Source organism: Myxocyprinus asiaticus, chromosome 16, assembly GCF_019703515.2.
Source record: "Myxocyprinus asiaticus isolate MX2 ecotype Aquarium Trade chromosome 16, UBuf_Myxa_2, whole genome shotgun sequence".
Lineage (NCBI taxonomy): Eukaryota > Metazoa > Chordata > Actinopteri > Cypriniformes > Catostomidae > Myxocyprinus > Myxocyprinus asiaticus.
The window spans coordinates 35,980,728-36,004,045 of record NC_059359.1 but is presented as its reverse complement, the minus strand read 5'-3'; the positions used below and the strand labels follow the sequence as shown (position 1 = coordinate 36,004,045).

Sequence of the window (23,318 nt, the reverse complement as noted above, 5' to 3'; positions counted from 1 at the left end):
TCTCAGTAAGGCACAGAGTGCAAGTTTTATTCCCACTGTAAAAAAAAAAAAAAAGCTAATTTTCTCTCATTAATTCACCTTTAGAGATGAAGCGCCGGATGAAACGTAATAAACTTTGTTAAACTCCAGTTATGCATGTGGAATCACAAGCTGCTCAGTATCCAAAATGTGAGTATAGATTTAATTAGGCTTGTTTCAAAACTTAATCATTAATTCGACATAATAATAGCGTTTGATATGAAAAGAAGCAAAATCACTATGGCTATTAGGTTATTATTATCAGAGCTGTTTAGCTTCAGGGTGAAGATGAATATTCAAAAAAGTCTACTTCATCCTCATGAAACACCAGTTACATTTCTCATTTCTGGACCGTACAGGTATTTTTGTATTTGTGCTTTGTGCATCAGTCTGTGTTGGTCTTTAGGTTGTCTGATTTCATGTTATATACACATTCTTAATTCACAGATTAGGCCTTATATCTCCCTAATGTATATTACACGTCACAACCGATTTGGTAGCAAGTCTCTTCTCAGGGATTCATATGTTTATTACATTCAGCCAATAATCACATCTTTAACTCAGTGATTAAATCTTTGATCCTGTGTGTGAATACACTACACATGGCCAAAAGTTGCATGACAGCATGACTAAACGGGTGACTGAAAACATATCATCTCCTCCACAGAACTCTTCACTTAAAAACTCATGTGTAAATGGCAGTATGGCTGAGGTTAATATGATGTATTAATGAATTTATATCTGTAAAGTGCTTATATGGGATTAAATAAGGCATAAATCATATCTTTCAAATTATAAATGTGATTCCATTTTGTGGGACATTGCCTTAAAAACATAATATATGTAAAAAATTATTTATCTTCAGACACATTTTTAAAGCCATGATGGTAAAAACAGCTATTTATCATTTTTGTGTTGGGGCCAGTAAAAATCTGAATACATTTTTTTGTGATTTTTTTTTTTTCCTGCAGCTTCTCGGAATGTATCATAATCTATATCATTAAAACATTTTAAATGTTATAAGCCTTTAATTTTGGGTATGATATTGAAACAGGAAATCTTTAAAAACACCTTCAGAGCTTAACGAACTATAACCACAACAGAAACATCTTTATCCTCTACCTCACTCAGCATTGCTTCGGGCAATTGCAGATCTTCCTCATCTTAATTTATGTCTCTTTCTCTCTCTCTCTCTCTCTCTCTCTCTCTCTCTCTCTCTCTCTCTCTCTCTCTCTCTCTCTCTCTCTCTCCATTTGCCAGTCTATTTCCCAAGTACCTTATGCCATTTAAGCACTTCAGGTCATCACCATAGCACCAATGTAGGACTCAGTGGTTGCAGCCACGACCCATTATCCGATTGACAAGCGTATGGTATGATATCTTGACAGAAGCAGTTTAAACTGCAACAATTGATTTTGAGGAGCAGAACGTGAACAGTTACAAGGGGGAGGCAAATGTCAAACAAACGCTGTAACAGACATAGTTGACCCACTTGCTTTGTCCTCAACATACCCCTTGTGAAAATGTCACTGAGTTCAATGTTTTGCTCACCTCTGACCCACATTTGAGTATGCATGTACTCGGGGGCATTCCTCCGATGCTTGTTTATGTCCAACCTACTGTAGCTTGTTTTCGATTTTGTGATTCATACATTGAATTGGACTGGAATTGTGTCTGGTTGCTGATGTTTCGAAACGACAAAGCAGTACAACAGGTTTTCTGGCAGCTTAATTTCTTGATAACTGATAAACTATACTTTTCAGGAAAAAATGTACTTTATTTGCCTTTGTCTGTCCTGACTAACCTGCAGAGCTGTACAAAGTTGATTGATTTAACAATCAGTAAAATGCAAGCTAATGTACCAGCAGAGTATGTGCAAAATGCCCCCCTTTTAAAGGGAGATTGACTTCTTCCTACATTTAGAATATATATGTATAAAATGTTTTACCTCTTTGGATAATGCAGCCTGTCTTAGTCATTTTGAATCTTCAGTCATTTCAGACCCCTGGAATCTACAGCGTAAGAGTTTATCAGTTTCGTCTGTCCCCTGACAACTTTTTAGAATTTGAATTTGATTACATCTGTGCTCCAAGACTTGATACACCCTTAATGGTGTATATTTACATCAGTGAGCTGATAGGAACTTGAGTCTTGAGTTGATGAGATGTTGTGGAGTTATCATTCTATTCAACCTCCACTGTATTTTTTTGATCTACTTATTTTCTTTGATCTAATATTGGCTGCTTCATACTGAGCTCCCAGATGAAGTTTACATCTTTCTGTAATATCTCTGGACAAGTTTCGTTCTGTCCATTAATCTGTTGTTAAAGTTTCCTCTTTGGCTTACATTCATATTTATGTGCAGCCCTTTAAACATTTTTGGTCCTTTTTATTAATGCTCATACTTCACTATTCACTGTTACTATTTACTCTACACTATACCTGTATATTCAATATACCTGTACATTATTTACTATAGGATCACTATTACTAATGCTTGTACTTAGAGTTTGGGATCTGAACAAACCCCTGTTCTTAACAATGACACTTCATATCATGTGACTTGTTGAGCAGAGATGTGCAATTGTTTTTTTTTTTTAAAGCAATCCAACTTTTTTCAACCATTTTATGGTCCATTAACATTTGTTCAACCTTTTTATCAGACAATAAAATTGTTGAAAAAAAACAAAACAAATCCCATCCCCTACTTGGGGACCAGAATACTTTATGGCATGGGTTGGCAACCTTTTTTTGACATGAAGTGCCATTTTTCAATCCCTTTTAGATTAGACAACAATCACCTTGTTAATCACTGCCAACCAATGTAGTTTTGAGCCTTTATGAAAATTAACCATGGTTTTACTACAGTAACAATAGTTTAACCATGGTATTTGTAGTCAAACCATAGTAATCACAAAATTGACCATGGTTACTACAGTGATGGTTACTACAATATTACTATAATAAAACCATTATGATTAAGGAGCGTGTGTGTGGGGGTGAAAATCTCTAACATTGATAGCGGTATCTTCTTATTTACATCAAGTGTTGTTCTGAAAGCAAAAAGCAACAAATAAAACAAGAGAATGTAGTCTGGCATCCACTTAACTCCACAGCGCAACAGATGCAAAGCAGATGGATTTGCTTGCATGACTCACTGAAAGTGAAAGCGGTATCAGTGGCTCATGATGCACAAATGGATTGGACGCACTGCACTCATGTGTTGGCTAGCGCAGTTTCGTCACACTTTAATAGTGTTTAACTTCCTTTTTAAACTCATAACTAATTAATACACACTGCGTGGTTATGAGGAGGGAATACATCAAGAGGTAGATTGGCATGCATTTATTAAGGAATTCATTTACATAAAGAAAATACAGTACATACCTCTCTCTCTGAATGTTGCTCACGTGCCAGTGATTACCCCTCAGCGTGCCAGTGGTGGTCCTCGTGCCATAAGTTGCTTTCCTGTTATAGGGACTTGGGGTTGGACTCCCACACTTTAGCAGCCATACTGCTGCATTGTAGCACCCAAGCAACCACATAGCAATGCGGTAAAATCCACTGAGAACACCTTAGCAACCCGCAACAACACCCCTGGCAACCACCCTAGCATTGTTGTGGCAAGTTTCGCTAGGGCAAACACCACTCACATTTTCCTCAGAAACTGTACAAAACTTGTTTAGGAAAACAATTTTAGGCACATTGTGTTCAATTGTTTTATGTAATTTCAAACGTTTATGCTTATCTTCTCACTCTCTAGATAAGAGAGCATGGCTCTCCATCCTCACACAACCAGCTAAAGAAGCGCAAGGCTCCAGCACCTCCGCCCACTCCATCCCCCAGTACACCTGAGCCTGTTATGCCCACCCCTGAGCACACCGCGCCTGTGCGGGCCCCCAGTATCTCTGTGCCATCTGAAAGGATACTTCTGCAAGCTCCTGCCACCAAGTCTCCAGCCGATGACTCCGTGTCTGATCTGAGCCACAGTATTGAGGATTCAGAACCAGCCAGGTCCATCTGCAGTAGCTCCAGTGGTGATGATGTAGCTGCAGGATCCAGCAGCAGCAGTCTAGCTGAGGAACCTGAGGCACATCAGGCACATGTGATAGCTGCTTACACCACATCTAAACGAGAAGCTGAACCTGCGCTTAAATACAAGGAAGAAGAAGCTCCCTACACTATGACAGAACAAGAACCGGGTCCAAGTTCACCAGGTTCAATAGCAGAAGACACAGAGGTAGCACTGGAGCTAAAAATGGATGAGATGGAGAATAACCGCAATAGTGGAATAGGTAATGTAACAATGTCTTTTGTTAGAGATATCCAAACAAATTGGGAAACAGAGGAATGATGTAACAGTTACATTAGTTATTAAATGCTGCATTGTTATCAGACACATAGCATTAGCCACTTTCACACAAGAAACTTGACATTTTAAAACTGAAGTGTGTCATTTTTTCAATGTTAAAATAATTCCTCTTATCCCAGCTTGATATCCAAAGACAACACTAAATCAGTTTAAAATTGAATCTAGAGTGCAAACATTGAGTGGAGGATGACGGATAAAGAAGACCAGTATATCTGGTGTCCATTTTTGTCTACATGCCAACCTTATAACGCATCACTGATTTCTGTGAGCATAACATACCACCCCCTGAAAAAGACTGTTCCTGGCGATATACAATGAACAGTTCTCAACCTGCAAATGAAATCCCATTTCCCAAAACATAAATTAACTGGATTATCTGTCAAATTCACAGTATAAAGTTTGATGATACCACTTGAGTTGATGATGATGTTTTTGGACAAGCAGTTGCTTCACCCACCCATGCTCTTCATTTTGTCAAACTTCTAGCACAGAGACAGCATTTCAGGTTTGGCACAAAATCATTGTGATAACTCTGGAAACAGAAACGTGTTTCCTTGAAACTCTTAGGCTGACAAAGTTGCGTAACACATCAAACTATGTTGATTGATTCAACCTTTAATTAGGAGGTGGCATGACGATCATGTGTCAGGTGAGATGAGGCTGCATTGTGTAATTGACATCATGGGCACGCTTGCAGATACTCTTCTTTTAATAGACGTGAACCCCAAAGCTTTCATCTACACCACTATTTTATTTTATTTTTTATTTTTTTTGGATGAGGGTCAACTACAGTGCACAATGTTTGTAAAAAAAAAATAAAAAAAAAAATAAAAAAAAAAGCCCTCACATTGCTTTTAAATGTGGCACAGTAAACAAATGGATATGTCTCTGCCTGCAAGACTTAAAGGGATATAAAGAGACATGATAGATATATAGCAAAAGTAGAACAAGACAAACACTTTCAACATTAAAGAATTGTGCTTTTGGAAAATGCTTAGCAAGCATTGGCTGCAGACTTCAGTAGCATCTGGAAAAATTCAGTGTGAGAGCTAAAAGGAGGAAAGAGAGGTGTGGGAGACATTTATCGATCTTCTGCACTTAGAGTCTCTTCAGAAGCTGGTTAAGGGAATGAGATTTATCTTGACCTGCAAGAGAGACTCAGGGATGAGTTGTCTGGTGTGAAGAGACTAGACAACAATACAGAACAAGCTGTGTAATGAATCTATGTAACACCTGTGTATTACACTAATGCTCAATCTGTCTTTTGGGTTTGTCACACTTGAAATTGTTCAGCCCTGAACTACCGTAATCCCTGGTTATCTTTTTCCATTTTTCACACTGTTCATACTTTAACTTGGTTTAGTAAATAATCCTGGGTTTTCAGGTTTTCAAGATTTCACACTGTACATTTGTCAACCTAGGGTTAACTATCGTATTTGTATATTCACACAATGCATCCGATCCATGCTATTATTTAATTGTTGGCATATTTACTGTTCACTTGCATCAGATGGATGTTATGTCAAGTCTCGCTCCAAGAATGCTGCATTTTTTAAATGTTAAAACTAGTTAAACTTTGAAAAATGTCTCTCAAGACTACTGTTTCATTTTGTTGCGCTCCGTCTAGCAGTTTTTGAACGCAAGAACGGCTTTTGTGTGAACGACCCATATATTCCATATTTAAGAGGTTAATTACATTGATTGGTCAACTACAGCATGCAATAAGCAGGCAACCTGTTTTAAAACCTGCTTGTCCATCTCTGTAAATGTCAGCACATAAATGGTGGTTGTTTGGCTGTCTTAAAGGAATATCCGGTGTGGGAACATTTTAGCTTTAAGCCGAACGAGAGAGGAGAGTCCATTAACGTGAACGAGCCGGTATGCCGACTTTGTTTAAAAACAGTGGCAACAAAAAGTGGCAATACAACTAAACTAAAAGCTCATCTAAAACATAACAATCCCATACAGTTTTCCGAGCTGGGAACAAAAACCACAGTTGGAGATGGAGAGGGGCCTTCCCAATTTTACTTTTTGACATTCTGATTCCAATGTCTGAATATTCTTAAAGGCATAGTTCACCCAAAAATGAAAATATGCTGATAATTTACTCACCCTCAGGCCATCCAAGATGTATCTGACTTTCTTTCTTCATCAAAACAGAATTTAAGATTTTTAGGATTTCATTTCAGGCCTCCTCCTTTAAACAATGCAAGTGAATGTACGGTCCAAAATGCATATTTAGGGTGCATCAAAATGATCCACATGACTGATTATTTTAAGAAACAAGACAATACTTATATACTTTTTAACTACAAATGTTTGCTTCCATACATCTCTGTGACGCGCACTCACGAGAGGGATGACGTAAGCTCGTTGGCAATGTCACATGTGGAGGAGGAGGCAGGAAGCGTTTCATTATTTACAAGAGAATGAGAGCTGTACAAAAGTTGAATTGTCTTTGCTGTAGATTTGTATTTTTATAAGTGTATTGTTCAAAATGGTCATTTGGTAAATTAGTAAATTATCAGCAAATTTTTATTTTTGGGTGAACTATTCCTTTAAGTTTCTTAAAGAAATTCTAAAAAAGCAAAAAAAAAAAAAAAAAAACAAAGAGAATAATAAAAAATTAAAAAAGAAATTGAAAAACAGTTTCCCATCACTGTCGTCATTTTTAGCATTTCCTCAGCTGCTGAAATGAAACAGTACGTTAATGTTTCTGCAAGTGTACAAAGATCATGAATATTTAATGATTTCAATTAATTGAAGCGGTTTATGATTGGTTGTCTGGTGCTAAACAACTCATCAAAAAATTTTAGCACCATATTGTTTTACATGTATACCTTGGGCACTGCAATAAGAGTGCAATAGTGCCTAGACAATATTTTAGCCATCTTTTTTCCGGAAGTATTTTTCCTATTAATTTTAGATAAATAGATTTGATTTGATAAAATCCTTCATGAAACTGTTTTAAGTTATGAACCAAACCAACCAGCTCTGAGGTGAATCACAGCATTAAAATTTTTAGTTTTTAGCAAAAAATGATTTGCAATTCAGACAAAAAAGACAAAAGTACAAGTGTAATTAACATCTTTAATGAGGGCATGAACTACAATCCCATAAATCATTGCGAATTATGAAATCAATTTAAAAACAATGGCAAAATATAAAACTATTGGTAAAAAGTTGTTGATTTTAAGTATAGAAACTATATTTTTATTCTGTTGTCAAATATTCTGATATACTTGTGCAACAGGATGAGCTGAATGCTTAAGCAAACAACATATTTCAGTTTTTAGTTTTAAGGATATTTAGAGAGAAATTAAGAGAGGACAGGCATCCTAAGGCTTATACTTTTATAAAGCACAGTTCATGCCCTTTGAATATACTAAAACCAATACTGAAAACAGTTCCTGGTTCAATGTCTTTGTTTTCAATCCATAACTAACCCACAGTTTATTTATTCATTGGAGTGTTTGGAATTAAGCCCAGTATTCGAATGAGGTGGGTTACTCAAGAGGGTGCAAGAACATTCAAGTTTTTTTTGACTGGAGCTGGAACGTAATCCTGACGTACTTGAGAAACAAACCAGCTATATATAACCATATATTTAGAATCAGCAATAAAAAAAATTTTTATGTATACAACAACCCTCTATGCTGCATAAGATCATCCCAATGTAGAGCTGAGAAAGATTCCTTCCTGTAACCAATCATACTCACTGTATCATGAACATTCACAGGTGCTAACCATAAATGCCTACCAAAACTGAGATAAAGCCCATTGCAACCCATTTCCTCTATGATGCCTCATGCAATGACATACAGACAGCAACTCAGTGTTTGTCCCAGACCTTTAACTTAAACCTCAAACCCCCTTTTAAAGCTCTTCAGTCTCTGCTCCTTTGTATCTCACAAAATTGTTTCATCAGTTTTCTTCAAAGTTCTTCTCCCACATCTACTACCTCAATAACCTCAATCTTTCTTTCTTTTTTCTTTCAGCTTGGTGTTACTTTTCCTTCGCTCAGCCACTTAATCTCTGTTTATGGTTGAAGATGTGCCTCTGTAAATGGTGTTTATTGTGTCATTCATTTTCCACTTTGCGTGTGAAGGCTGTGAAGGCTCATTTCCCATAAGGCCATGGTTCTGACTGTCCTAACTGTGACAGATTCAGAAGAAACTTGTCATTGTCAGAGTTCATTCCAGCTTGTATCATTTCCTGTTTGGTCTGCCACTATTTGATAAGAGATTGGTGCAAACTGCTTTATCCAGCTTGTGTTTTAAGAAGTCAAATTAACAAAGTTGGACTTCTGTTTGGAGAATACTAGTCATTGTGTTGGAGTAGCAGAACTCTGGACAGGTCTGCCATGATTTCAAACACTTAAGATTTGGTGTAGCTACATCAATTGGCATGCTCTTGTGTCCTTGACTTCTACTGACATACTGGCAGAAGATGCTTTCTGTGTGGCCAAGACTTGGTGTTGCATTAAAAAATGCACTCTTTCAAATGAAGAGCAAAACTGTAAAACATATCTGTCAACAGAAGTTTGTGTAAATACTACACACTGTGTACCATAAGAAGAATAGCACACTGGAACAAGAAGGTAGCAAGGATTAGGCTAATTTAGGTCTATTTTATGCACTCTAGTTCTGCACATAGGGGCAACTGTGGATCATACAGTATGGGGCAGATTCACAAAACTGTTGCACCCCTTTTGCACTTGGTATTTCAGTGCAAAAACCTGTGCCCTATTCACTAACCACCAGCAATCTATTGTAGCAGGCGCAATCAGCACTGAAATTGCACTGTGTCTTGAGTGTTAAAATGAAGTCATTATAACCTGGCATAATATTCAGATGTGCAGTGTAGTCAAGTGCACTTTCAGGATGTTAAAGAGATAATTCAGGTGTCTGGATCACAGTAGTGCAAGTCATGCTGTACAGTCCCAGCAGAGTGTGTCATACTGTATAACGGTGTTCTGCTGCTGCATCCTCTGTATAGTGCTTAGAATCGACCCTCAAGATCGGAATTACACGTTCAAATTGAGTTCTGTACACATTTTGTGGGTGCGTTTGCACTGTTGGCTGATCTGCCTAAATCCTAAAGTAAATCGGGTGCTCAACCAGCACAGAGAACGCTTGCATATAACCGGCACAATTCTTTTTTAGTGAATTCCCCCCTGTGTGTTTTGTTGTCAATCAAAAATATAATTTATAAAACGGATAGTTGGCTGGCTTTAAATTTAGGTTGGAAGTGCCATGCTCGAATCCATTGTAAAATAGTCAACTTCCTCTCCACATTTTTAATCTATATTAATGAGTACTGTAAACAGCTAATAACTTATAATGTATATTACTATTATTATTAACTATTAATAATAGTTTGTGTTTTTGTGAAGTCTTTCATCATTTTGTTGTGTCTGGAGTTTTATAAAAGCAATGAACCGTTTAAGCTTGTGCTATACAGTCATTTTACCACAGTTAAGGGGTGTTGTGAGGGCATCGAATGGCTTATTGTTTTACCAAAATTAATAATGGTGGCATATATACAGTGCTGTATTATGTAATCAGGCAGTATTTGCTTTTTTCCTCTCTCTTTTTCCTCTGCAGTCTACTGCTGTGCACCCGTCTCTCTGCGCTCTGGACGCCGGTGAAATGACATCTCTCCCTTCTTCACCTTTTCCTCCTCTTCTGCTTCACCTTCCTCTGCCTGTTTGATTTCTTCTCATCTGTTTCTGTATTCTGCTTTGGCTACTGCCCCTCAGTATGTTTAGTTCCCTAAAGCTTAAAGCAAGCCAACACGTGAGACTCAAGCAATTTTTTATTTGTCTGTAAATATAAGCCTTTTTGTATCGGAACTGATTAGCTTAAGAAATCTGGTGAAGGAATTGAAGCATACAGCATGGTCAGAGTTTGGCATCAGGCCTGAAGGGCTGCTCTTTATTTAACTTTATTTAAGAAGCTTAAATTGATCTTTGGAAACGGTTTGAGAGATATTAAAGCAAGTGATGTAATGTTCACAGGTCAGTCACAGTTTTCAAACCTCATGCACACAGGTCATATAACAGAAACGAGTTTCATTTTATGCTGTTGCATGCTGGTTTGCTTCAGAAGAGGAAAAAGAAGCATGTTCTCTTTTGTTTAAAAAACTGTTAAATGTTCCTTTGTACCACTGTGTTGATCAGTGTATTTGATGGCAAGTAAAGCACAGATTTTAGTGACGTGACAAGAAAACAATTGAGAATAATATTGTCTATGTTTACACGTACTTAGCTTTGAATTAGCATGAAATGGTAAATGCTGTTTGGTTTACGGTTTTAACCTTATGTTTAACATACAGTTTATAACCTTTTGACAGAATTTCAAAACAGATTTTAGGCACTTTGTTTTGACATGCTTTAACTTTGTCTTTAAGGGTCTGTGTGACATATCTTTATTAAATGATTTCACAAAGTGTGTCTGTCCTGGATCTTATATGTTCTTTTATTTAGAACACACTAACCTTATCTGTGTATTATATCCAATTTTGCATAAGTCCAATGCAACTTAAACCCCTTAAACGATCCTTAAAACCATTTAAACAACTTTAAAGCTTAAATAATACACAAGTTTGACAAATTAATTAATGGTAGTGCTTTGATAAAATTGTAAGTTTCATATTTCTGCCTATAAACCCTTCAAAAATCGTCACCATTCACTCTCATTGCAAGTGCCTCACTGTAACCTCGATTTTTGCTTTTTTTTAAAGAAAAGAAGGGACAAGAAAGGATTTTTTGTGATGATCAACATTATGCCACAAATGCTGTCGATTGAGTTTAACTTGTCTTAAACCCAGAATATTCCTTTAATATTTGCACGATTCACTAAAACTATTTGACAACAGACCTATTGACAAGAATGTCATTCAATTTTGAAACTAACACGTGGCGTAATGACCATTTCTGTTAATCGGCCAATTGGGCACAGTTATTTTGCACAAGTAATCTAAAAATTTCCAAATATTGGCCAATTAATCAGCATGGCTCATATATTGGTCTATCGCTAATGATCATGCATAAGGTATTTTTAGTATACCTGTCTCTCTACTTAACATTTAGGCTAAGTGACAATGGTTTGTTTTTGTTGTTTTCTGTTTAGCTTGTAAGTTTACTACAGTACAGTCTGCTAAGTGATTGCTAAATGTTATATGAAGTAAATGCTCATTTTGAATATTGTAGTTTTGAAAATCTTTTATTAAACCATCACTGCAGGCTATTACATAACTACATGCTATATTAAGTACCACAAGGTTCTATTCATTTCTTTGGAATTTTTAATTAAATGCTACTTATAGCTACTTATAGTTAGTTTGGTATGCATTTAATGCCAAATCACTCTGGAAATAAACCAAAGATTCAGTACAATGGAATACCTCTATTGTGCAACGATTTGTCCCCTGGGAAGATGTGGTTTACCGCAACTTAAGGTAGTTTGTTTCATTAGCACGCTGGCATGTAGGTGAGATCTTTGCATGGGTGTTTGTATAATCAAGACAATGCTACTATTTCAGTAATATTAATTGTAATACTTGATAAAAAACAGGTACAATCACTTGTTTGCAGTGTATGTGCATGAATAAGTGTATAATTTTACTAAATGAGGACCTATGCAAGCACTTGGTCATGTTTGGTGTGGGTTTAGTGACTCTGGAAGACACTGTGTGTTTGTAACTTGCATTTTTGACTTAGCAGTGTGGGTTGTGGCTCTTATTTCATGAAAACATCTATAATTTTGTGGCATGTGACACTGTTTACTCATGACACAAAATGCCATGTGCCACTAATCGATAGTGTGAGAGTGATTCTGTGTGTGTGTACATAGACTCTGTGTGGTTGCAGCTGGCGTATATATGAGCTCTGCTGGGAAAGGGTTGGGAAAGCTTGTGAGTCACAATAAATCCAGGAACAGGCTTCTCCTCAGCCTAACTACTCAACCCAAACCTGAACACACACATTCACAAAGTGCTCTGAGTTTACCCAGAGGTCCCTCCTGTAAAACCTACTTCCTTACATCTCCCATCTGTTTTGAATATTTTGAAAAATTGGATGTATTTATTGCAATAGCAGATGATTATGTTAGTGATTTTAGGGTTTAGATCAGTGGTTCTCAACTGGTTTTTCATCAGGACCCAGATTTTACATTGGACATCAAGTTGCAACCCAACATATTACCAAAATTGCTCATCGTACCAAAGTACACACACAAAAAAAGAAAAATAGTCAAACATTAAAATTAATTCATATTATAATTCATAACTGCTCAGGCCCAACAATAGGAAAAATTGTTAGCATGACTTAAGGACAGTTTACAATAGGAAATAGGAAAGTTAATAATTTTGTAAATGCATAAACTGCAATCTAATGCTTAAAATAAACACCAGGCTAAATATTGTATTAGTATTATCCATATAGCCATGCGACAGATGAATTTGCACCAAAATATGTTTTTTCCTTTTTAAAATGCAGATGCTTTTTTTTTTTTTTTTCCCGTTGTCTTTGACCCTATCAAAACGGATCTGTGTAACCCACCAATTGAGAACCATTGGTTTAGAGAATAAGACACATTCAGAGGAGCTGAAATCATAATGAAACAGCAGAACGAGAGAAAGAGAAATCATGATGTTCTTCAGTTTGAAGAATAGGAGGGTAATTAGAAACATTTATTTGCATAAGTGGTTTCTTGAGAATTGTGTTTGGTTTATTACTTTTGGTCTGAATCCATGACCCACATTCCATCTTTTTTTTTATTTACCCTATCCTACCTTTGGTGAACAAGAAAAATTACGCAGTGCAGATTTACTGGTATGTACACATAAAAAGAGCTACTATATTTACGCAATATCACAATCACAGTTGTGCTGTTGTTCGTGTAACAAAACAACAGTGATTCAACTGTGATTCAATCAACAAGTATTAAATAACTTGCGTTTCAGACAAAACTTGGCCAGTTAGTTTGTCCATTTTCTTCTCTGCCTGCTAAAATAGTTCAAGCACAACTCTTCGCTGTTCTCATGCTCTTGATGGTTTTGAACAAGTGGCGTTTCATTTGTAAACAAATCAGTATTTTTTAACTAATCTTTTTAGTAAACAGATCTTACTTGTTCGTTTTGGTGGTGAAAAAGACTTTGTTTTTTAGCAAATCAGTTGAGTCAGTGATTGAATGACTCACTCACTCATAACTTAAAAGACGCTCATTTGTCTGGCATAAATATGCAGTCTCCAGAAATGGTCACTGTTCAAATCAGTGAATAAAATCAAATTAAACAACAAATCAAAATCCCTATTACTGTTTGGAAAGCCATGAACATGGAATAGCGGAATGAGACAAATAGAGAAGCATCCCAGTGCTTTTGGACTGTATATCAGCACTCTTGGAATGCCGTTCGCACAATCAGATTCAAGGACTGGAACGAGCTGTTGTATAATATATAATAATGTATAACAGTCTTGATTACTAGATTAGATAACTAGATTTTTACTTTTTCTGAAGAAAATGTGATTGGTGCTTGGCCATGCGAAACTCGATGCTACGATGCAGTGGTGTTGTGGATAGTTGCCAGGGTGTTGCTATGCAGTTGTTAGGGTCTTGTAAATGGTTGCTAGAACAATGCTAGGTGATTGCTTACTGGCTCAAGCCAAAATATTGATTCTAAATAGTAATAGCACACCTTTTCTCAAAAAGCTTCATTATTTAAGGTATCATTCATGAACGTAACACAAACAAGTTCAAGGGTTGAGTTACGCCCTGAAGTTTAAAACTTCAGGTGAGGGTTTTGTTCAAATCCCTAACCCAGAGTATGTGCAGTAGTAATAGTGATGCTTGCTTTATGGGTTTGGAGGGACATGAGGGTGAGTAAAAGATGAGAGAATTTTCATTTTTTGGATGAACTTTTTTATTTGTTTTCATTAAATAATTATGATAGGAGACAAAATATTATGACTGCTTGCAATCTTACATGTGTCTTTGTTAGATGTATCATCATTTCCCCTCCATCCTCTTCTTTGCAATGTGCATGCTTACACAGAATGTGTGTACAGGCACGTTTTGGACTCCTCTGTGTTCTTGTGGTTCTTGTGACTTGAAGCATGTAACATAATTTTCCCAATCTGATGTACCATCATCAAGACAATGCCATTTTATCTCCTCTCTCAGCATGGCTGTATTCAGCTCACGAGACTGTGTCGAAGAAGACTGCAGAGCAGGAGATGGAGACGGTGTCTGTGGCCAGCAGTGAGAGTTTTGCAGACCAGGGCTATGCAGCATCAGAGGGCATGGCCGAGGTTCAGGTTCCGGTGTCTCCATCTGACAGGATCCAATCTGCATCACCTGTGGACATAATTTCTTGTAACAGTGGCTCAGCTCTGCCTGTGGAGCAGTCCAAAGACTCTTCCAGTGACAGCGATGAGGGCTGTGCGACCTGGGGCTCCAGACAAAGGTATACCCATGTGATGCACACTTTCACCTTTCCACTTCAGCAACAGACGTTCACAATAAACAAAAACCTCTTGCAAAGGTAATACTGCCATTTGTATATATTTTTTTGATCTCCCTGTGATACTTCCTGCTGGAAAATCCAGATGGATTTGGCATGAGGTGGTTTTTGGAACATAGTAGGTGGTTTGTTGCTGTTCCAAGATGGTCTACCAGTTCAGCCAGGTTCCCACCTTCTGGTAGTGAAGCTGGTCAACCAACTAAAACATCTTGGTCCTGATTGAAACTAGCTAACACCTTAAAGCCAACATGAAATGTCATTTGTGACCATTTCTGACTTGCGTAATATGACATATTTTGTAGAACAGTATATCCAGTTAGAAAAAGAATAAAATATTTAGGTCGATACTTGGTTTTATTTGCCTTGAATTGATTGGATTATGAAAAGTGGGTGTTACATTTTGAGTTCATGCTGACTTTAGACTGGTTGTAGCTGGATTTTCCAGAAGGGACTGGTATAAAAACAATAAAAAAAGAAAGACACAGGGCTCTGAAACATTTTACCCATACAGTTGAATTGGAACAGTTTTCATCACAGTTTCTGATACAGTATCTTAAAAACAAACATTGCTGAAGTCATTTCCAAAGAGCCTAAACTGCACTACATTATTTGGACTCCTAAAACTCAAATAGATCTATCCTTTTATTGCTTTTTTATTCCTCGACTGGACAGCCATCAAAAGCTCTCCCAGGCAGAGTGGAGACAGAACGGAGGATTTATCTCTCTCATTCTGTCTGTTTACCACCATAGATTCATTCCCGCAGTTCAGCCAGTCTCACGTTTATACGTTTTCAGCCAGCCGGTGTTCTTCCAGGGCTGACTGTGGAGTCTGGCTTTTCAAAACTTTGCTTTATGGAGCTTAAAGTGCTGACTACGATCCAGAAGTATATGAGCAGAGCCCCCACCTAAGCCTGCAGACTTACCTCCAACTCGTCGCTCCAGCTCTGTCTCCAAATTGTCTTCTTGACTCCATACTGTCTTCTCACGCTGCCTTACTTTTCCAGGAAAGGGCTATTCGTTTTTCACTCAGTCATCTTTAAAAGCAGCGTCTTCCAAGGGTGTAAAAAGTCAAATTTTTCTGAGCTTGTATTCTTGTCTTTACACCTCACTTAAACAGTTTGCAGTGCCTGGTGAAGGTATTAAAAAAAAAAAAAAAAAAAACAGAATTTGTGTCGTGCAAAAAGGGGCCATATCCAGAAAAATGATTTTACAGACTCTGAATCAATCTGGCTCTTATGGAAATTGGTGAAGACAAGGACAATCCATATTGTTGATTAAAACGACCCTAAATCTGTATAAGCACTGGACAAAGAGTTCCTTTCTAATCGTTTACTGTAATTCAGAGTCTTTGATCATACATAAATGTACTTGTATGTATTACATATTAATTGTGCTACTTTTTCAAACACCTTTTTAGGGAAGTGCTCAAACAAGGGTTCAAAATGACCACTCTTCAGATTCGAAGTGAAAATTGTCTTTTGCGAGTTAATAAAATGGACGTTGGCTTGTGACTTTATTAAGAACTGTAGTAAGTAATCATTTTAAACCATTTGCTAGCTTATCTAGGATCAAGAACTCCATGTGGCAAAACACATGAAATTTTCCTCGTATTAAGCCACCAAACGCAAATGCACACGCAGTCATCATAGGTCTACATATTTTGGTGTATTTTTACCAAGGAAACTGGTTCATCTCGTATTATGATGCTGCCAGTGACACAATGACCTGCCCTGTTTGTCACAAATAGGCATGAACAAAACCAGCTTAATAATTCCATTGTCTAAGGGACACAAATATACAGTTTCATGATTATTAAGAAATATTTATGGCTAATACATTTTTGTAATTTACCCACCATTGGTCTGACTCAAACCCTCTATTTGAGACTGTGTTGGTACAGACACAAGATACACTGAAGGCACATGCAATAGCTGGACAAATACAGTACTGTGCAAAAGTCTTAGGCACATAAGATGTTTCACAAAAACATTTATCTTAAGATAGTTATGTATATCTTCAACTTTATTGTGTCAATAGGAAATATAAATTTTAGACTCCCAAACATTACTTTTGTAAATAGAATAGATTAGAATAGAATAGAAGATTTGGGAGCCCTACAACAGATAGCATGGCCCCCACAGACACCTTACTGAACAGTCTGGGATTAAATGAAGAGAGAGAAGCATTGAGACAGCCTAAACAGATAGAAGAACTGTAGCAAATTCTCCAAGAAGTTTGGAACATCCTATCTGCCAACAACCAAGAAAAACTGTGTCCAGGTGTACCTAGGAGAATTGGTGCTGTTTTGAAGGCAAAGGTGGTCATATCAAATATTGATTTAGCTTTTTTTATGTTTACTGGACTTTGCATGACATTAATTGATAAATGAAAACTATTTATGGCATTATGTTTGAAGACATCCTCACTATGCAACATTTTTCACCTGTGCCTAAAACGTTTGCACTGTACTGTATGCCACATATTTCACCTTCAGTATTTCTATAAGAGTAATAGGAACAGCTTTATAAAAGTTGTTTGTCTTTTGCCTTGCTGCTTTTTACAAATGCCCAACCAGCTGAGATGTTTTATTCACTTATTCCAAATAGTGGGAAAACTCAGCGAGGACATCAGCCAATCAAGAGACAGAACACCTATGAAGAGGACTCAGAGATCACCGCTCAGATACACCTAACCCTAGCCGATTTAGATGCAAATCTGGCTGGTAAGTTACTTATGGATAACAGCTGGCAGAACATCTTCAGCCAAGGAATATTTTAAAACACTCAGTTGTGCTTCTTTAGTAATTGGTCATTACTATTCTTGTTTTCTTAATGGAACCAGTCTTTAATATTATGTTTAATAGCAACTGTCAGAAAACAAGTTTATTTAGACTTGATAACATTAATATTTACACTTTTGCCTTATAAACGTCTAAATTACCCGAAAACTGTGTTTTTCCTGTGTATTAGACATTAATCAATCAGATGGAGCACCTGTTTTTGTAGATGATGAAATCCCACTGTCCATTGTTGACATGGACATTCCAGTTACAACCATTGACGAAGTTCCTGATAATGACCGATGCAGCACAAGTGAGTGTGAGGCGACGTCATTGTGCAGCACTCAAAACATCATCAGCCAACCTTGTACACCTTGTAAGGCGATCCAAAACAAAAACAACAATGCCTGTCTGACAGAGCAGAAAAACCTGAGTCCATCTTCAGCCACTCAGAAGCAGTCCCAAGACATTAAGCTATTAGACATTGAGAAACACGTGAGTCCATCTTCAACTACTCAGAAGAGGTCGCAAAAGAATAAGCTCACAGATGATAAGGAACAGAAAGTTGTCTTGAACCCTGACACTAAGAGTAAAGCTGAAACTGAAGACCTAAAGAGCCAGAAAGACATTGTATCTCAGAAACCTCCAAGTCCTGTTTTATATTCTACAATTAAAAGTATTCAAAAGATTCCTGAGGACAGACTACAGCCCGCACTTATGGTCCAAAGACATAGCACAGAGACTACTAATGAAGACACAAGACCTACCAACAGAGCCCCTGCAACTCAGGGTAAAATCACCCAGAGTTCTTTCTCTCGTTTTGGAATGAAAACATTCACAGTCATTCCTCCCAAGCCAGCTGTGTCCCAGACTACCAAGCCTATGGGCTCTCTAGTCATAGGTGCCATTAAGATTGATGAACAGGGCAACATGGTTACAAAAATGCAGATTACTACAGCCTCAGAAAAACGTGGCAGCCCTGAAGAGGTCACTAGTGCAACAGAATCCTCACTGGGAAAAGCCAAATCTTTCTGGAGCTCTGCAGAGAAGCAAGACCAATCAACTACCACCAACCAAGGACCCATGGTGAAGAATAGAGAAGCTGATGTGTTTAAACCTTCAATTGAATCTGGAGTCTCTAAACTTTCGGAGAAATCACTTATTGAGGAAGCGCCCAAAGAGATCATTATGTTGGAAAAGAACCCCATATCTGTAGTGGCAAGTAAGCCATTGATCCCAGAGCCTGTAGAGTATTCCAATTTCACAGCTAAAAAGCGAGATCTCTCATTTCTTAAACCCTCCAGAAGAACATCTAGCCAATACGTAGCTTCAGCCATTGCTAAAAACAATGGCTTTACCAACACTAAAATAAATAGCATTCTGGAGCCAACAGAGTCCAATGCTGGTTTTCAAAATCTACCCATCTATCAAAGGTTTAATAATGAGATTAGACCTACAAACACACTTCCAATGGGATTGTTTAAGCCTGCTACCACTTTGAAACCTACAGAAAGTTCAGTGCCTTCTTTTGGGGGCTCTAAACACTTGCAAAGTTACCCCAGTCATGTTGTGGAAAAGCCAAGTTCTAAACGGATTAGTAGTGTTGAAAAAGGCATTCTGCATGGGGAAGACAAAACCAAATTTGTGGACTCACAACCCATATATAACAAAGTCCAGCCTTCAAAATGTATTTCCACTTATATTAAATCCTTTGAATCCAATTCAGAAGAAGCCACATCAGTCAATAAGTTCCCAGACATCTCCTTACCTCGACAGATGCCAACAGACACCACATGTCCACCACTTTCAAAGAAGCCAGAGTTAAACAAATCAGAGATTCTGTCTGAACCAAACCAGGGTAACATGTTTGGACCAGTTAAGAAGATCAAACCTGTTGTTTTTAAGCCTGTCCAAAAGGAAACTTCTCTCCATAGCTCGCTAATGGAGGCTATTCAGTCTGGAGGTGGGGTTGAATGCCTCAAAAAGGTAAACTGAGAATCGCAGCATGTATTGTACTGCGCAAGTGAAATTATCACCTTTTTTTGGAACATCCTTATAAGATGGAATGGTTTTGCCAAAAAATATTTTTAAAAAATTACTAGAAGGAAAATGATTGGAATTTAAAATCTTGCTTTTTTTGTGTCCAGGTATCTGATTCTTCTAGCAGTTACACTGTTAAGAAGCCATCTTTCGTTGATGTAGATAATGAGCATTCTGCACTTTTATCTGAGATAAGAGCTCCAAGAAACTCTGCCAGACTGAAGAAGGTAAGCTAAATATTTGTCAGACTTACACAATTTACAACAAATACAAATATGCTGTCAATGCTTGCAGTGTAGACTGCTTTGTTGATTATAAAGGGAGCAATCTAGTTTTGTTGCATCATATTGCATCCCTCAGTTGCAGTGTAACCGCAGTGTTAAGGTGCGTTCACACACTGAGCTCATTTACTTGGATGATCTTACACCGATTACGCTTAATAAGCCGACAATGTATAAGGTCATGTAAACCTTTAAGTGGCTTTTCATTATTGGGGTAAGGCCAAAAACAGGGTAAAAGCAAATAACAATTGGCACACATAGATTTCTGCCCATTACTCCAATTTTGCATTGCATGTAAACACCTTTACCAATGTCCTTACCGACTCATCTAATGTGCAAAAGTGTTACATGCCTGTTTACATTTTGATTTCAAGTCTCATGAAAAAGCTTTTTTTAATGCGTTGTCATTTTTAAATATGCTGGTTTTTGGTAGTTGTCAGCGTAGTCCTATTCAGACGTGATTCGTTTTCCTGACAAATGTCTGAACAGTAATTATTATATTCAAATAAGCAATGTCCCTAGAAATCGCAGAGATGTGTGTGTCTACTGCACTTACAAACTGACGTCACGTGTAACTGACCCATCAGATAATGTACAGCTGTGCTGATTAATTATGCAGTAATTGTTAAACGTGATCATATACTGTATCTGGACAATGCTGATTTAACTACATGTAGTTTGGTTGTGCTCGTCGGTGAACTATTTCGTTGTTGCTTTTAGACCAAATCAGGAGCAGCTAAGGAGCTGGAGCAGCACAGGAAGGCTGAGGAGGAAAGAAATCTCCAGAGAGATATGATCTCACCTCCTCCAACCCCTCCTGCTTTTGTGGCACCCCCACCTCCAGCCTTTAGACCTCCCCCACCTCCTGCTCCAGCTCCAGCCAAGCCACCTCTAGTGCTGCCCGCTGGGGGGAACCCAGAGATGGCCCGAGAGGCTCTTCTGGAGGCCATCCGCTCTGGCTCTGGAGCCCAACGACTGAGGAAGGTAAGACTGTATCAAAAGTATAGGGAATAACAATGATTCTACGCTATCTGTTTCAAACCAAAATTTTCTACGAAAAGTTAACATTATTGGTAACACTTTAAAATAAGTTTCAATTTGTTAACATTAACTACATTTGTTAACATGAATAATAATAAACAGTAATTTTATAGCATTTGCTAATCTTGTATAATGTTAATTTCAACATTTACTAATATATTTTTTTTTAATTAAAAGTTGCATATGTTAACATAGGTTAAAACAATATGAACTAACAATAAACATTTGTGTTTTTATTAATTAACATTAACCAAGAGTAATAAGTTCTGCTTAAAAATATTGTTCATTTTTAATCCATGATTTCTAATGCATTAACTAATGTTAATAAATGGAACCTTATTATTGTGTATCCACATTATTCTTCTATAAATTTCTGATATAGGTGTTAATACAAAAGACAATAACATAATTATTTTTCTACTTTTCATGAAAATGTATACTTTGTTTGAGTCACAGATGCTGTAAAAATACTACAGATGCCACAAAATATGACATCAAGTTCAAAAGCAAACACATGATCTCTTGGTTAAAATCTAAATCCACACAAAATTCTAAAATAATTTTGTAATATATGTTATTATTCATTAATAATAAATCATTATTATTCCATATGAATACAAATGTTAATATTTAAATTGTATATTGTTATGTTACAACTGTACTTTCGAGTAAACTTTTCAGTTATTTGGGCAAAAAACTTCTGATCACTAAATAAAGAATAGTATGATTTGGGTTACATGTCGTGTCCAAGCATTTCTCTCTTGGATAAATGGCACAAAGATAGTATAACTTTAGGTTCGTCATTTCACAGGTACCTGTCACACAGACAAGAAGGCAAGTGAATGGGAGACTTGGCACCATTCAAGCAACATCGCCACTTTCTCACGGACACTAGAAACTTTCACTGGATCATTGTTTGGGTTTTCAATAAATCCACAGCCAAATCTGGTGTTTGAGCATTTATGCTAATGCTGTTGCAGATAATGCTAACACAGTCTTCAGAGCCTTCTTTATTTATAGTGATATGCTGCTTCACATCTGTGCCAATAATAATTTGCTTAGATTCAGGCAGTTTGTGTCCTTCTACTGACATGCTAATGATGACGTTGAATTTCTTGGTTAATGCTGCTAGCAGTTTAATATTGTTTTTTTTTTGTTTTTTTTTTTCATAAAAGTCTGCCTGACCTCTATATCTTTATCATTATTATACCTGAATATATTATGCAGGTATTTTCTGTTGAATCACAGTATAAGATGGCTGCAGTTAAATCCACCTGCAATAGTCCTTGGCAATATGCTTGTTGATTTTTCTTTTTTTAAAGCAACACTAGGTTGTAAAGTGGGAAGTATGTTAAACCGACATATTTTTATTTAATTGTTATTTTACAATGTTTTTCTCTTTAAATGTTTAGTTTCACAGTTCTCAGTACTCTCAGAATAATCATTAGAGTTCTTTACAGGTACAGTTCTTGACAATGTGAATTGTTTTTGAACCATTGTAGATACACATGCTGCATGTTTGACCAATACAAATGCATCTTTAAAAATAATTTTCTAAAGCAAATTTTTAAAACACTTGACTAATAGGTACTAAATTACATGGTTAAGACATAATTATAATATAATCAATGCCTTCTCATTAAGCTACTAGACAATTGTGATCTAAACTAGAGCTGTCGTGGTGCTTCAGCTTTATTGTATGTTATTGGGAAAATTATACACTTCTAGAATTTATAGTAAATTGTTTAATATATTCACACAAGTTGTAAATCTTTGTTGTTGTCATTTAGTACTATATACTATATGACATACCTGTATGGTTGTAATCTTACTGAATCAATGACTTAAGTATACACAAGTCAAAAGTTGTATATTTTGTAAAAAAAAAAAAAAAAAAATTATATAACATATATGTGTGTGTGTGTGTGTGTGTGTATGACACTAATATACAGTTTCAGATTTAACACTACAGCATTAGTGTAATGAAAGAAATTTTCACATTTTTAAATAATACTTGTAAATCAATAAACTAAATTTGACTTATCATTGGAGTTTTCCTTTTTAAATTACTTGCAGAATTATTTTGAGGAAAGAAAAATTGCAGGCATACATTCCAAAGAAATGCATTCATGCTGGATTTTCTTCATAAACCACTTCATAATGTGTCTGGAAACTATGCTCCCCATGTCATTGTTTAGTCTGGATGCTTTAGGCATTGCTATATGTTTGTCATATCACTGCATTTTTTAACTTCATTAAA

General features: G+C 36.7%; 1 protein-coding gene across 10 annotated transcripts in view; it reads left to right on the top strand.

Annotated features, from left to right (window-relative positions):
* cobl (cordon-bleu WH2 repeat protein) overlaps positions 1 to 23,101 on the top strand; it is a 175,276-nt gene extending 152,175 nt beyond the window's left edge. For all 10 annotated transcript variants that reach the window (XM_051720112.1, XM_051720110.1, XM_051720108.1 and 7 more), the window contains 7 exons: positions 3,782 to 4,313; positions 14,578 to 14,860; positions 17,524 to 17,639; positions 17,887 to 19,682; positions 19,844 to 19,963; positions 20,738 to 21,001; positions 21,870 to 23,101. In XM_051720112.1, the coding sequence (XP_051576072.1) occupies positions 3,782 to 4,313; positions 14,578 to 14,860; positions 17,524 to 17,639; positions 17,887 to 19,682; positions 19,844 to 19,963; positions 20,738 to 21,001; positions 21,870 to 21,953 (3,195 nt within the window). In that variant the 3' untranslated portion in view covers positions 21,954 to 23,101. The remainder of the gene's footprint in view (positions 1 to 3,781; positions 4,314 to 14,577; positions 14,861 to 17,523; positions 17,640 to 17,886; positions 19,683 to 19,843; positions 19,964 to 20,737; positions 21,002 to 21,869) is intronic.
* The last annotated feature ends 217 nt before the right edge of the window (positions 23,102 to 23,318 follow it).